A 15,621-nucleotide genomic window follows, 5' to 3' on the forward strand; every position below is an offset into this window, starting at 1 on the left:
TGCCGCGGAGCGGCTGGGCCCGTGAGCCATGGCCGCTGAGCCTGCGCGTCCGGAGCCTGTGCTCCGCAACGGGAGAGGCCACAGCAGTGATAGGCCCGCGTACCGCAAAAAAAAAAAAAAAAAAGAAGCACTCAGGACTTCCCTGGCAGTCCAGTGGTTAAGACACTACACTTCCAATGCAGGGGGCCCAGGTTTGATCCCCGGTTGGGGAACTAAGATCCCACATGCTACATGCTATGCAGTGTGTCCAAAAAAAAAAAAAAGAAAAAAGAAAAAAATACAAATCTCGGGGCTTCCCTGGTGGGGCAGTGGTTGAGAGTCCGCCTGCCGAAGCAGGGGACACGGGTTCGTGCCCCGGTCCGAGAAGATCCCACATGCCGCGGAGCGGCTAGTCCCGTGAGCCATGGCTGCTAAGCCTGCGCGTCTGGAGCCTGTGCTCCGCGACGAGAGAGGCCACAACAGTGAGAGGCCCATGTATTGCAAAAAAAAAAAAAATCTGGGAATTCCTTGGCAGTCCAGTGGTTAGGACTTTGCACTTTCACTGCTGAGGTCAGGGGTTCCATCCCTGATCACGTGAACTAGGATCCCGCAAGCTGCACGGCAAGGCTAAAAATTAAAAAATTTAAAAAGCACTTAACCTACTGTATAGCACAGGGAACTATACTCAATATTATGGTTTTTTACAAATTTTTATTTATTTATTTATTTATTTTCGGCTGCATTGGGTCTTCCTTGCTGTGCGGGCTGTCTCTAGTTGTGGCGAGCAGGGGCTACTCTTAACTGCGGTGCGTGGGCTTCTCATTGCGGTGGCTTCTCTTGTTGCAGAGCACGGGCTCTAGGCGTGTGGGCTTCAGTAGTTGAGGCATGTGGGCTCAGTAGTTGTGGCACACGGGCTTAGTTGCTCCACGGCATGTGGGATCTTCTCTGACCAGGGCTGGAACCTGTGTCTCCTGCATGGGCAGGCAGATTCTTAACCACTGCACCACCAGGGAAGTCCTAGATTTTTTTGTTTTTGGCCATACCGCACACCATGTGGGATCTTAGTTTCCCAACCAGGGATGGAACCCACACCCCCTGCAGTGGAAGGGAGTTTTTGTTTTTTTTTTTTAATTTATTTATTGTTTTGGCTGCGTTGGGTCTTCGTTGCTGTGCATGAGCTTTCTCTAGTTGCAGTGAGGGGGGGCTATTCTTCATTGCAGTGCGCGGGCTTCTCATTGTGGTGGATTCTCTTGTTGCAGAGCATGAGCTCTAGGTGCATGGGCTTCAGTAGTTGCGGCATGCAGGCTCAGTATTTGTGGCTCACGGGCTTAGTTGCTCCGTGGTATGTGGCATCTTCCTGCACCAGGGATCGAACCCATGTCCCCTGCATTGGCAGGTGGATTCTCAACCACTGCGCCACCAGGGAAGCCCCGGAAGGGAGGAGTCTTAACCACTGGATTGCCAGGGAAGTCCTAGAATTTTTAAATTTTTTATTTTATTTTTTGGCTGTGCCACACAGCTTGCCGGAGATCCCTGACCAGGGATTGAACCCAGGCCATCGCTGTGAAAGTGCCAAGTCCTAACCACTGGACCACCAGGGAATTCCTTATACTCAGTATTTTTTAATAAACTATAAAGAAAAAGAATCTGGGGGGACTTCCCTGGTGGTCCAGTAGTTAAGTATCCGCCTTCCAATGAAGGGGACTTGGGTTTGAGCCCTGGTCAGGGAAATAAGATCCCATATGCTGCAGGGCAACTAAGCCCGCGTGACACAGCTACTGAGCTCGCGTGCCTCAACTAGAGAGCCCACGTGCAGCAAACTACAGAGCCCACGCTCTCTGGAGCCCCTGCACCACAATTATAGAGCCCACTCACCCTGGAGCCCGCGTGCCAGAACTAGAGAGAGAAAACCCGCAAGCCACAACTAAGACCAATGCAGACAAGGAAAATAAAAGAATCTGGAAAAGAATATATGTATACCTACATACCTATATATATATATATATATATATATATATAACTGAATCACTGTACTGTACACCTGAAAGTAACACCGCACTGTAAATCAACTATACTTCAATTTTTTTTAATTAAGAAGAAGCACTTAGGGGTTTCCCCGGTGGCACAGTGGTTAAGAATCCGCCTGCCATTGCAGGGGACACGGGTTCGATCCCTGGTCCGGGAAGATCCCACATGCCGCGGAGCAACTAAGCCCGTGCACCACAACTACTGAGCCTGCGCTCTAGAGCCCGCGAGCCACAACTACTGAGCCCATGCGCCACAACTACTGAAGCCCGGATGCCTAGAGCCCATACTCTGTAACAAGAGAAGCCACTGCGGTGAGAAGCCCACGCACCACAATGAAGAGTAGCCCCCACTCACCACAACTAGGAAAGCCCGCACACAGCAACAAAGACCCAATGCAGCCAAAAATAACTAAAAAAAATAAATAAATTTTTTAAAAAAAGAAAAAAAGAAAAGGCACTTAACAAATTGGTAACAGGTGAATTTTAGAAATGGACAATAACTTAGAGCCATGGTTCTTGACTTGAGGTAGTGAGATGTCAGAGTAATTTCTGTATTTGGAATCCTTCTGTTCATAAGTGACAGGAAAAAAAACCAACTCAAAGTGGCTTAGGCAAATCAGAGGAAGAGGTAGGGAACATGTATGTTCAAACAACTGGGAATCTCAAAAGTGGAATTGGGGTCAGGGCTTCTTAAACAAGAGTTTTAGAGCTCGTTATTCCCCATCTCTCAGCTCTCCCTCTCTTTAGGTTGGGTCCACTGCAGGCTGCTTCCTCCCTACTAGAAGGAGGATGGCTGGCAGGTTCAGGACCCCACTAGTCAGAGGAAAGGAACACACCTCTCTCTGGCTGGCCTAGCAGGAGCACTGGCAAGATAGCTAATAGTTCATGGAATTAATACTGTACATCAATAATTACTGCTGCTCTTATAAATTTATATGGGCATTTTTGGCAGTGTACAACTTACAGAGTCTTAAATTGGAAGGGTTTCTGTAAAAAAGATAATAGATTATGGCTATAATGCAGCTAATACAGAACCTGATGATAAAAAGTTAGCCCCAGGAAGTTATCCTTAGAGTTCAAATTTGCAATCACTTTAACCAGAAGCCCTAGCACAATTTTATGGCTTGTAAAAAATATGGAAAATGAAAATTGTTAAAATCTTACATTCTGCACTTAGATTGTGGCTATTTAAAATTCTAAAATTACTGTAATTTCTAAAGTTACAAGTCCCATTAGCTGACAGGTCTGATTGGATTAGTCATCCATTCCTGAACTAATGGGGGTGGGGCGGGCCACTAAGAACCAGGATGATTTAATTAACTAGGGGTGCTCATATCTCTACCCCTAAAAAAGTGGGGTGTAGGACCCAACCACACCTAAATCAATAACGTGGTCTACTGTGAGAATGGTAGTTCTTCAGAGAAAATCAAAGGATGTTTGTTTACTACCACATATGATCCCCATTCTTTGTCTAAGAAATTCTGCTATGTCCCGTTGAAGCTTCCTATGGTTCTAGGGTCTAGACAAGAGTGGTTGATGGTCGAATAAATTTAAAGGAACATTAAAATATTCCATAATTTAAATGGATAATTCACTTGGCTGCAGTTACTAGAAGATAGAAAGTGTGTGTGGATGGCCAGAGGAGGTTCAAAACGTATTTGAGAATACAGCTGGAGGGATTAAGAGTGCTCCATTGAGGACTTCCCTGGTGGCACAGTGGTTAAGAAACCGCCTGCCAATGCAGGGTTCGATCCCTGGTCTGGGAAGATCCTACATGCCACGGAGCAACTAAGCCCGTGCACCACGACTACTGAGCCTGCTCCCTAGAGCCCAAGAGCCACAATTACTGAGCCCGTGTGCCACAACTACTGAGCCCACACGCTGCAACTACTGAAGCCCATGCGCCTAGAGCCCGTGCTCTGCAACAAGAGAAGCCACCACAACGCGAAGCCCGCGCACAGCAACAAAGAGTAGCCCCTGCTCACTGCAACTAGAGAAAGCCCGTGTACAGCAACAAAGATGCAACACAGCCAAAAATAAAATATAATAAGTTAAAAAGAAAGAGTGCTCCATTGAAAGATGCATGCTAGACTAGCATTATATGCACAAACAACAACAAAAACAGGAAAAATGGTGGGAAAGAATGGGGTACTTTGGGATACTAAAGAATGAAATGTGAAAAGAACACAGAATTTTTTTGAGCAAATATTGTGCCAGCTTATTTACATACATAATTTCTTTTAATTAATTAAATAATTAAACAAATAAGTTTTGATCACCTGCTGTGTGTCAGGCTTGTTTCCAGGCCCTGGGGATGCACGTGTGACCGCAATAGACCAAAGTTGAAGTTCCTGTGAGGGTAGACAGCACATAACAACCTTGCATTGATGTAATTATCCCATTTTACAGAGAAGAAAGTAATCTTGAGAGAGGGTAAGGGACTCTTCTCCAGACACTTTAGCAGTAAGTAGCAGCGGTACTGTGGTCCAAATCTAGGACTGTCTGACTTCAAAAAGGCTTCGCTTTGATAGAAGGAAATAAAAAGAGGAGAAAAACTTACAGAGCAGGAGGGGAGCAAATATAAGTGAGCCAGAAGAGAAAAACAATTACAGAAGGAAAGAAAAGTAAGAAGAGAAACAAAGGTTTTGCTAGAATCCCTCACCTGGGAAACACCCCAGGGTAAGGCCAGCTCAGGGCCTGGCTCAACAACTGCAGTTCCCATTCCCCCTCTTTCCTTGGGAGTATAAAATCCCCATTTTACAGGTGTGAAAACTAAGGCTCAGAGGCATTAAATCTTTGTATTTTTCCCCCACTATGGATAAATCTTTTACAGGCACAATAAGAGAATATCTGGGAGAAACAAAACAAGTAAATAATTGGTATATCTTTCAGCTAATGGTGGAAAAATACAAGTTATCGTTTCTCTTGAGAGCAGATTTAAATACGTTTTAGCAATAAGTCAGACTTCACAGAAAGAGGGTAGGGAACACCAGCAAAACTGAACTCACTGTTCCGGCGAAGGAGATTTTGGTGATTTTTCTGACACCATCGCGGTATTTCTCTCCCAATAGTTAATCTTGTGGCTCGGTTTTTTTTTAGGTGAAGTGGGAAACAGAGGAAGGTGTGAGTGACCCATGGACCCCACCCCTGCCCCCGGTGCGGGGGTGGGGGGCTGAATTTAAATTCAATCTTCTTCAGGAACTTCCTTGTACTTCTACTTGCTAAAGGTGACAGTTTCCGCATGGCCTGACCGGTCGGTCTCATTTGCGTTTGCGTTTCTATTAAACATTTCAAGAGTCCAGGATGATGCCAAATCCTGCAGTTTGGGTGAGGGGTGGGAAACCAGCCAGAGTTCGGCGGACTTTCCAGGTTTGGGCTTTTCCCTAAGTGTGGGACCCCGGTGGGCACAATCTGGTGACAGCTCGCTCACAAACAGCTCCTTGACCTTGGGAGCAATTCCGAAGCACGTTTGTAAACGTGACAGTCTTAGTTCCAGCCTCACCGCTCACGAGGATGAAGTAATTAGTGAATTCATCTAATACTTTAAACTTATTAGGAGCAAAACGCTCTATCAGTGTTCGGGAGTGACGGCGGAGGTGTTATTAAACTCCAGCCTATTTGGATGTGAGGGACAGGGGACTGAGAATAACTCAGAGGTCAGCAGCTGGGGAATTACACCCGAGGGAGCTCCGGGCCTGAGACAACCTGAGCCCGACGCTGCTACCCTCCACAGACAAGGCGGTACAACCAGAGCGCGCTCCCACCAACCGCTGTTCTCGCTGAGTTTGTAGCCATTACGTCACAGCCTCCTCCGCCCCCCATTGGGCGAGCCCGTCCAGTCATGTGACTCCAGCATGGCCTATAAATAAGGGCGAGGAGACAGCGGTGGTCCGCCATTTCGTGGACGACGGGTGTGGGAGAGCATCTGTCGGTGCCAGGCACGAGGGGACCAGGAAGACCCAGCCGAGGGTGTGTGGATTTGAGCCTACGTGTTTCTAACCCGAGGTCTCGGTAAGTGACCAGCGACTAAAGGAATGAGGTTGGAAATGGGCCTTAACGGGACCGAAGTGGGGCCAGGCCCAATGGCGGCGCCAGATTGAGACAAAGAGACGCTGCCGCCATTTTGTGACGTTCAGCACGGGGCGGTGGCGGGGGCCCCCGGCCCCTCGGAGGATATATCCAGGTCTCAAAGTGGAGGTGTTTTTAACTCTTCACTGGGGGCGTGAACCGGAAAGTGAGATTGCCCGAGAGTTGATGCGAAGGAGGACTCGGTAGTCCGTCGTACTCCGGGCCGCGGCTTTTCAATTTATGGCGCCTTTTTTTAGGCCCCGCGTTTTCTTAGGTAGCTGCTCATGATTTTTTTCCTCAAGTCAGTAATCAAGATTGGGCCTTTCGATCCATCCCTAGTAAATGATTTCTGTACTCATCTTCATTTTTATGTTCTTTTAACTTGTTATAGTCTGAACCCAGTCACTTTTATTTTTTTAAACCGCTCTTCCTTGAGCTGTTTTGTTCTTGTAGCTCTTTCCATTAATACGTAGGCCTGTAGCTGGTCACGGTAAAGTTTTTGGAAAAAGGAAAAGAACCCATTCCCCGGCAATGGTTTGGTCTCGTAACTCTCCTGGGTGCAGGGTGGGGTCACACAAATAGGATGTGTCTGGACTGGCTTGTTTAATTGGATAAGCCCGGAGAGAGAAGAAAGTGGCTCTTGAGCTGAGTTCTTGGACAGGCTGCTCTTTTATGCAGTTGATACTGGCCTATAAGTTGATTAGATTCATTGCTGAGACGACTTGTTAAGTACTTAAGATTTATTAAAGCTCCCTAAGTGCCGTAAATTCTTGTATAACTTTTTTCCCCTGAGGTGAAATTAAGGTAAGATTCATTTTAAAGTGCACATTTCAGAGGTGTTAAGTACGTTCACAGTGTTATGCAGCTATCACCTCTCTAGTTCTAACGCGTTTTATACCCCCTAAGGTGACCCGTACACATAAGCAGCCACTTCCCTTTTGCCCTGTCCCCTTTTCCTCCACCAGCCTCTGGTAGCTACTGATCTGTTTCTGGATTTACTCATTTTGGATATTACACATGCACGGAATCGTAATATGTGCCCTTGTGTGTCTGGTATCTGTAACTTAGCATGCTTTCAAGTTTCATCCACGTTTGTAGCATTTATGGGTACTTCATTCCTGAATAATACTCCATTGTATGGATAATATATTTTGCTTATCCACTTAGCTGTTGCTGAACATTGGGTTAACACTTTTTAGGTGTTGAGAATAGAATGGGGTACATCTTTTAATAACAAGTTTGTCTTGCTGCTTGAGGAATGAAGCTGGTTAACTTTTGGCCTGTGAAGGCACATTAGTATCACTTTTCTAGTGGTTTGTCTTCAGCGAGTTGTATTTGCTTTTGAGTAGGCTGTCCTACTTTTCTAGGTGTTTTTTGTTTAGTTTTTTAAGGTTAATTTGAAATAGGTAAAGTCCTTAACTCAGTTTCCACTTTGTGGTAAATGCTCCTCCAGTATGTTTCCCCTCACTTTTCAAGGAGGCTTCTTTTTTTTTTTTCTTAGGCAATCTGTGCTGGCTTCCATGCAGTTATCGGTAATTGTTTAAAGGGTAGTGTTTTTAGTTTGGGGGGGTTTTAGTATTTTTGAATTCTTTCTTAAGGATCTGTTTTTCACTGTGTGGATTATGATATTTTGGGGTTTTTTTTGTTTTTTTACAGAAATGCATCGTGATTCTTGTCCGTTGGACTGTAAAGTTTATGTAGGTAATCTTGGAAACAATGGTAACAAGACTGAATTGGAACGAGCTTTTGGCTATTATGGACCACTCCGAAGTGTGTGGGTTGCTAGAAACCCTCCTGGCTTTGCTTTTGTTGAATTTGAAGATCCTCGAGATGCAGCCGATGCTGTCCGAGAGCTAGATGGGAGGTAATTTTATTGATTAATTTATACTAATGATAAATAATGTTGATTGTATTTTAATATTTAAAATCTCTAGGATACGTGACTTGTAGATGGCTTCTTGGCTATCTGAAATTGATGTTACTGGAGATTTACATAAACCTTTTCTGACAGTCAAAGGAGTGAACAGTTTTAGTGTAGATACCTAGGAAAAGTTTCTTTTTATTCAGTTGGCCATTGAAGAAAATAATTTTAACGGTCAGTTCTTGGTGGGTGGATAGCTGCATATGGTTGAAACATTTTAATCTAAATGCACCACAAAGCATCAACTGTGTTGTCACCTTTGAATTGTTTCTAAAATAATTGTGGAATCAGACATTTCTCTTATGGCCACAAACTGATTGTAGGTGGATGATGGTTACGTGGGTTTATTGTACTATTATCTTTTACATGTTGGAAATAATTTTGTTTAGGAACTGTGGCTCATACAGCTATTTCCCTTTGCATTTAAAATGGTCTGTTAGCTGGCTGATAAGCAACACCTGAGTCTTAACAGTGAACAGGTGTTGCCCTTCTCCTTCCTGGCATTTGAAAACCATTGGATTTCATGAAAACAAGGAAAATAATCCTTAAGATCCAAAAATTAAAGGGTCTCAGAGTTGGCTGTAAAGCTGTATAAAAGGTCATTTATCTAAGCAGGTTACAGAAACATTTTTCCAGGGCCCCACCTCTTGTCAGTCACTGTCCACATATGGTGAATTATCCAAACATAATGGTTGTGGACCAGTGAAGAGGTGGGAAATAACTGCCCTTTTTTTTTCCTCCTGTTCTCAGTAGCAGTTTCTTAACGTGTCAAGTATTGTGTGTGATGATTGAGGGGGGAGAGAGATGTAAAATGGCCAGAATGCTTACTGCTACTTACCTGGCGAGGGGGGGGGGGGAGGAGAGGAGACCAACGGATACAGAGTAAGATTGGTAAACAGTTGTTGCAGCCTCAAAGGAAGTCAAAACAGGATGTACAGATGAACTAGTTCTGGGAGGATGAATCCAGGCGTTTTCACACTTAGATTGCACCTGTTAACATTGAGTCCAGTGATGAGACTAACGGCAATAAAATGTAAGGAAGTTGGTTTCCTTTACTAGAAAAAATAAGGGAACTAAAACTTGCTTTGGTATTAAGGATTCTGCAGACATTAAGATGTATTTTTTGCAAAGAAGCTAGTTATAGGAGTGGAGTTTTTTTCACTTGCTTTAATCTCCTAGAAAGTCAGTTGGGCTGCTTTAAATTTAACGTTTCTTCTCCTAGAACACTATGTGGCTGCCGAGTAAGAGTGGAACTGTCGAATGGTGAAAAGAGAAGTCGAAATCGTGGCCCGCCTCCTTCTTGGGGTCGTCGCCCTCGAGATGATTATCGGAGGAGGAGTCCTCCACCTCGCCGCAGGTACTTAGAGAGAGCGTGTTTAGAGGTATTGGTGTAATGGAGTAGCTAATAGGAGCAGGTATTTCTCTTAAAGTTTGTTGGTGGGTTTTAAGTTTTGAGGAATCAGGTTTTTATGAAACATTTGCTGGGTGTAGTTTGGGATATGTGAGTTGTGCTGAGTGTTGGCTTGTCTTTAGGTCATTGTTCATGTTGGTAGTCAGTAACTTCTATCTTGGATCTATCTTCTAGTTCATCTTCTAGTTGCATCTTTCCAAGTCTTCCCTTATACTTCAATTTAGGCCTTTTCCATTTCTTGACTCCATAATGACAAACATTACATTCAACTCTAGTTCTTCACAAAAATGTGTTTTCTATTAGCACGATTGTAATATTTATCAAGCAGGCAGCTGTTTTAATGTTACAACTGGTAAAGTAGAAATCATTCTGAAACTAACTTAAGTCACTGACCAATAAAGGGGGCTAAAGTAATCCCAGTCATCTGTTCTTCAAACCCAAATAGGAGAGAATGCAGTTTTTTTTATAATTGAAAATGGCATCATTCTTGGACCAGGCAGTATTGTCTGGATGCTAACTCCACATCTCCTCAAACCTCCAAATAGTTTCTGTAGGACTGAATTTACCTCTTACAGGTGAGTGAAGTCCTAGGAGATAGGAGTTCAAAATCTTGCCCCTTTTGCTGTTTTGAAAAACAAAACACACTGTTGCCCATCATAATAGAGTATTTGTTAGCTAATAGATGGTTGTACTGATGGCTTGTTTTTCATTTTTTTTTTGTGCTTTTTGGTCCATCTATTAATAAAAATGAACCCCGTTACAGAGTCACCATCATGTCTCTTCTCACCACCCTCTGAGTCTGCATTAGCCAGTCAACTAGCCCTTTCAGCGTCATGTGACCAGCGCGCCCCATTCAGCTTGGCTGGTGTCGTTTCACATGACCCAGGCATGGCCAGTCGTCAGGTTGCACCGCCCTTTGGTTCCCGAGCATGCTGTTTTCTCTCAGCCTTCTCTCCAACCTTAACCAAATCGGCAGCAGCCACCTCGACCGCCCACACATTCCTGGCCAATCAGCTCAGCTGTTTATTTACCAAATGTCTTCACAACAACTACAGCAGCAGCCTTCGGCTAACAAAAAAGCAGGAAAAATCCACAACACCCCCTTCGCCAACCAACTAAATCCAACGCAACATCTGGCAAAACCTTTTCAGCAAATTCTTCCTGGCCGTCAGTCCGGCAGCCTCACCTCACCATTTCTAGCTTGTTGAAACCCAAAAACTAGTAAGTTTTTCCTGCTTATACAGTTTACTGCTGGTTAAAATAAGGAGTAAGCGGCTTAAAGTAATTCTTTTTTTCTGGATCAAAGGCTGGCTGTGCATAATTGAATGGTAACGTACATATATATATATTGCTTGAATAAAACTTTTAAGGGTGATAGGGAACTCATAATGTAACTAGACCTTCAAGTGAAACTTATTTGCATGTGTGAGATGCCAAACTAAAAATCTTAATAACTCTAACAGATTTAGCTTTCCTTTCTAGCAAAAATTTGTTGAATCCTATCACCTTTAAATGGTTTTACTAACAGTTTTCAAAATTTTTAAATTATGGGGGTGAAGTGGGCCAAGCTAAGGTAATTTTGATAAGCCTAAACACACTCTTAAATGTGATGATCACAAATGCAGTTCTAATGTAGCACTTAATGGCATCAGTATTTACACCTAGCGCGTTTTCACAAAATTACACTATCCACCTGGTACCTAAGTCTTGTCATGGACTTGCAGGTTTGCATGGGTTCCAAATACTGGTTTATGGTACTGTTTTTGGAACTACTGTGGGACTACATTTTGGTGTGGTGTTTGGGTAGTGAAGTTAGTTTGACATGAAGTTTTGCATTGGACAGATCTGCTGTGAAGCATTCTTTGTTAAAGTGAATCCATGGTTGGAATACCTGCTTTTCACTTGAGCTTTTGGTTCCTTAATCCTTCTGTGCCTTTTTTTTCTTTTCTTTTTAAAAAAAAATTTTTTTTTTATATTTTGGACGATGGGTGCCAGTTCTTCGGCACATTCACTGGGCCCAACAGTGAGATTGAAAAGTTGGGAAATGCCTCACGCCATAAATGCTAATTGACAATTGGCCTAATTTTCCTGTTTTCTGCTTTTAGATCTCCAAGACGGAGAAGCTTCTCCCGCAGCCGGAGCAGGTGAATAACCTTTTTTGGGGGGCCACATTCTCAGAAGTGGGAGTGTCTGTGCTATTCCTAAGCTGTTTCCCAAATGACTTGGTTAATGGTGATAGACCTTCAGTAATGAATCAACTGGCATAGCTTTTAGCTTTCAAAAACTTCTCTTGTAAGTATTTGTTGTGTATAATCCTGAATGGCACTGTTTTTCTTTTCCCTCTGACTTCAGGTCCCTTTCTAGAGATAGGAGAAGAGAGAGATCACTGTCCCGGGAGAGAAATCACAAGCCGTCCCGATCTTTCTCTAGGTCTCGTAGGTAAGATCTTTAATGACCTGAGCCATTTAAGACCTTGCATACATAACGTATTAAAAGTAGAAATAGGTCTTCTTTTAAGCCACTTGGGTAAAAATTTTACAACTTTTTCCCATAAAAATCTTTTGATGTTTTGTCAGAGTGTAACGGAGTTACAGGTGTAACTTCTGTTTTTCTGTTTATCAGCCGATCTAGGTCAAATGAAAGGAAATAGAAGACCAGTTTGCAAGAGGAGTGGTGTACAGGAAATAACTTCATTTGACAGGAGTATGTACAGAAAATTCAAGTTTTGTTTGAGACTTCATAAGCTTGGTGCATTTTTAAAATGTTTTAGCTGTTCACATTTGTTTGTCTCTTGGAACAGTGACACATAAAGATGTAATTCTCTATGGTTTGAAATGGATCATATGAGGCATGTAATATCAAGAATTGTTACTTTACAATGTTCCCTTAAGCAAAATGGAATTTGCTTTGAAGTTTTAGTCTTGCACAGACCGATAATAAACCTCTAACTCCTGCCCAGCTGAAGTGTGATGTTTAATATTACGGAAACAAAACTGGCAAAAATTGAAAAGACTCTGTAGCTGGGATATGGTATGCAGCTGTAGTTAAGCGGTCTTTAAAAGCTGCTGTGAACACAAGCCAGCAGGTAAAAATTAAAGCTGCACCCTTAAACTAGATTAGAGGTTTAAAAATTCCACTAGTCTTCACACCGGACAAGAGGTGGTCCAGTGGGTTTAGAATCTAAGAAGTTTCAAGAAAGTTAGTTTACCTTCTGTGATTGGTGTATATGGATACATAGCTCTTTGTAATATTATTTGGAAATTTGAGACTATTCAAGATACCTGTGTCCTGCCAGTTTAAGGGTACATTGTAGAGCTGAACTTTGAGTTACTGTGCAAGATTTTTTTTTTTCATGCTGTCATTTGTAATATGTTTTGTGAGAATCCTTGGGATTAAAGTTTTGGTTACAAATTGTTGTTTAACCTGAAAGCCTGTTTTTCCTTGCAAAACTAAAATCTGAGCTTGGTACCAATCAAGTCCAGGTATAACATTCCTGTTGGAAGCCATACTTACATTTTCTTGTAAAGTGCTTTTGAAAATAAAATATTAACATAATTGTGTAATAGTTGAACCCACTATTACCATAGTTCTTGTCCCATAGAAGGCAGTTGGTTACACAAATCTTATTCTGTAAGAAACACAATTTGAGGCTTTTGAAATGAAGGAAATTTTTGGTTGTCCACCTAAGCGATGATACATTTTTAGGAGTAGAAGCCAGTTCAAAGTCCTTGATATTCAGTGACCAACATTTTAAAATATAGCCACCTGATACATTATAATCCAAAGTTGCTGGTTAAAAAAAAAAGCATGAATACGTTCCACAAAGCTTTTAAAAATTGCTTCCATTTTATATAATTTGAGGTGTTGCATGGGGATTCTAAATTGATCCATCATGATGTGAAATTCACTATATGGTTCAAATGTAACAGTGCAGAATTGAATATGGAGGCATGCATAACCTTCCTCTTAGAAATCTAGAGGAGTTGTAATTTCAAATTTTTGTGCAATTAGATTAAATCATAATGCAACAGTCTTTTGGCTTAGTTTCCTTAAATGTGCTGTTTAAAGATAGTTTTGGATTATGCTGTACTGACATTAATATGAAAGATAAGTCATATTAATCTAAAAGGATGTTTTATAAGATGCAGATCCTAAACAAATTATTTCCAGTGGTCCTTCTTCACCCTTTATGCACATATCAAGGGAGGGAGAGTCCTGGGTGTCAGAGGGGGAGAATTGGTGTCAGTGGAGTTAAGTATGAGCCTCGTTACAGAAGATACTTTTAAGACTGCCTATTGATTTACTGGGAGCTCGGGCTTTGGGCCTTTTGTCTTCTGGCATTTCATAGCTTAAAACCTTTGTTGGGGTCAAGCAAGGCAAGATAGCTAAGAATTCATGGAAGTAATATGGTACATCAATATTACACTGCTTTTATAAATCTACATGGGCATTTTTGGCAGTATACAACTTGCAGAGTCTTAAATTGGAAGGGTTTCTGTAAAAAGGATAGTGGATTATAGCTATAAAATGGCTAATACAGACCTGATATAAAATTAACCTCTGGGATTTATCCTTAGGGTCCAAATTTGCAATCACTTTAACCAGAAACCCTAGCACAATTTTATGGCTTGTTTAAAAATATGGAAGATAGAAATCGTTAAAACCTTACATTCTGGCTATTAAAACGTTCTCTACTGTAATTTCTGAAATTAACAAGTCCCGTTGGCCAGTTTTGTCTTGCATTCTCAGTTGAATATGATACTGAAAGTAGTCACAGAAAGTTTGACTTGTGGTGTAATGATTACAGGTGTTCACTAGAGGTCACTATTAATACTTGGTGATAATTTAAGGAACATATCTAAGTTATAGTTGGTTTTTATGCTTTCAAGAATAGTTAATATTCTGTGGTTCTCAGTTCATTGTGGGTTACTTCTGACCTCCATGTCTTAAGCAGAAAGGTAAAGACAAAGATAAATTAGAGCCAGAGAAATTTTATTTTTATGAGATGTAGATACCTTTTATCTACTGTTTCTATGGCTTTTTACAGTTCCTTAAAAGATCATGTGATCAGTAGATGGCATCACCACCTTTTAAGACTCACCTGTGTCTGGATGGAAAGTCCTGGTTGCTTTTATTGTAGAGTTATAGTTTATATTCTTACAGTGCTTTATCAGGAATGGACTTTTCCAGGCCTACTGACTCATTTTTCCATCCCTGGTTATATAGGAACCACTGGTTTAGTACTTTGTATTAGTGTGCTTTTATTTTCAGAATCCCCAACATGATTTAGTTGTCAGACCTGGTTGGTGGTAATGTCTTCCAGTTGTATATTTTTGTACTAGATTGTTGCCTTCTGGTTTTCCTTTTTTTTTTTTTTTTTGAGAACATGGAAGATTTTTCTAATTAAAGTAGCTGAAGAAAAACTGGGTTGGAGTATATTTTTATCAAAACATTCTGATAGTGTTGAATTCAATTTTATATGTCCACACAAGTTCTCTTCATCCTAATTTATTAAATTCGTTGGATACTTCAAACAAATTCAGCTGTATACAGCACACTTTAGAGAAGATAGAAAATTTGAAAAGAGATATTGAAAATTTGTCTTGATAAACCTGGTATAACTGCTTAATTTTGTTGTACAAATTTTTGCTTATTGGAATTGCAGAAATTCATAATACGGTATTCTCATCATTTTGTATCCCAGTTCTTCCTCTAACTACCTGGATGGAAGATGTGACAACAGCCAAAATGTTTCCCAGACTAATACATGAAATACATGTGTAGAACATTACTTCTCATCCTTAGTTTTTCCTTGGTTCTTCTCTGACATACATAAAACATTGTATTATATGATTATTTTACTAAAGTCTTACAATCTGGCCACTTAGTGCCTTAGCTGTTAGTACATGTATGTACTTGGTCTTGAAGTGAAAATCTCTGGAAACATTGGTACTTAGCTTCCTTGATAGTCTCATTTGGAGAGGTCCTGAGATGGAGAATATTTCCTTTATTTCCAGAGCAAAATTACACCTTCCAGAAAAGTAGTCTGTAGGTGACTTTTCCCCTCTCTTTTTGAAGTCCTCTTCACTTGTGAATTGGCATTTTTGCTTCAGTACATAACTCATTCAGATTTCATTTGGGGGCAACTGAGCATTCTTTAGAGGTCTTTTTTTGTGTGTGTGTGTGTGTGTGGTACGCAGGCCTCTCACTGTTGT

The 15,621-nt window shown here is 41.6% G+C and overlaps 1 protein-coding gene across 1 annotated transcript; it reads left to right on the plus strand.

Annotated features, from left to right (window-relative positions):
- Positions 1-5,876: 5,876 nt before the first annotated feature.
- SRSF3 (serine and arginine rich splicing factor 3) lies at positions 5,877-12,817 on the plus strand. Its single transcript, XM_065885543.1, has 6 exons — positions 5,877-6,017; positions 7,731-7,938; positions 9,218-9,352; positions 11,512-11,550; positions 11,759-11,845; positions 12,029-12,817. The coding sequence occupies exons 2-6, from the start codon at positions 7,733-7,735 to the stop codon at positions 12,054-12,056; spliced, it is 495 nt and encodes a 164-aa protein (XP_065741615.1). The 5' UTR covers positions 5,877-6,017; positions 7,731-7,732; the 3' UTR covers positions 12,057-12,817.
- The last annotated feature ends 2,804 nt before the right edge of the window (positions 12,818-15,621 follow it).

Source organism: Phocoena phocoena, chromosome 10 (genome assembly GCF_963924675.1).
Source record: "Phocoena phocoena chromosome 10, mPhoPho1.1, whole genome shotgun sequence".
NCBI classification, from domain to species: domain Eukaryota; kingdom Metazoa; phylum Chordata; class Mammalia; order Artiodactyla; family Phocoenidae; genus Phocoena; species Phocoena phocoena.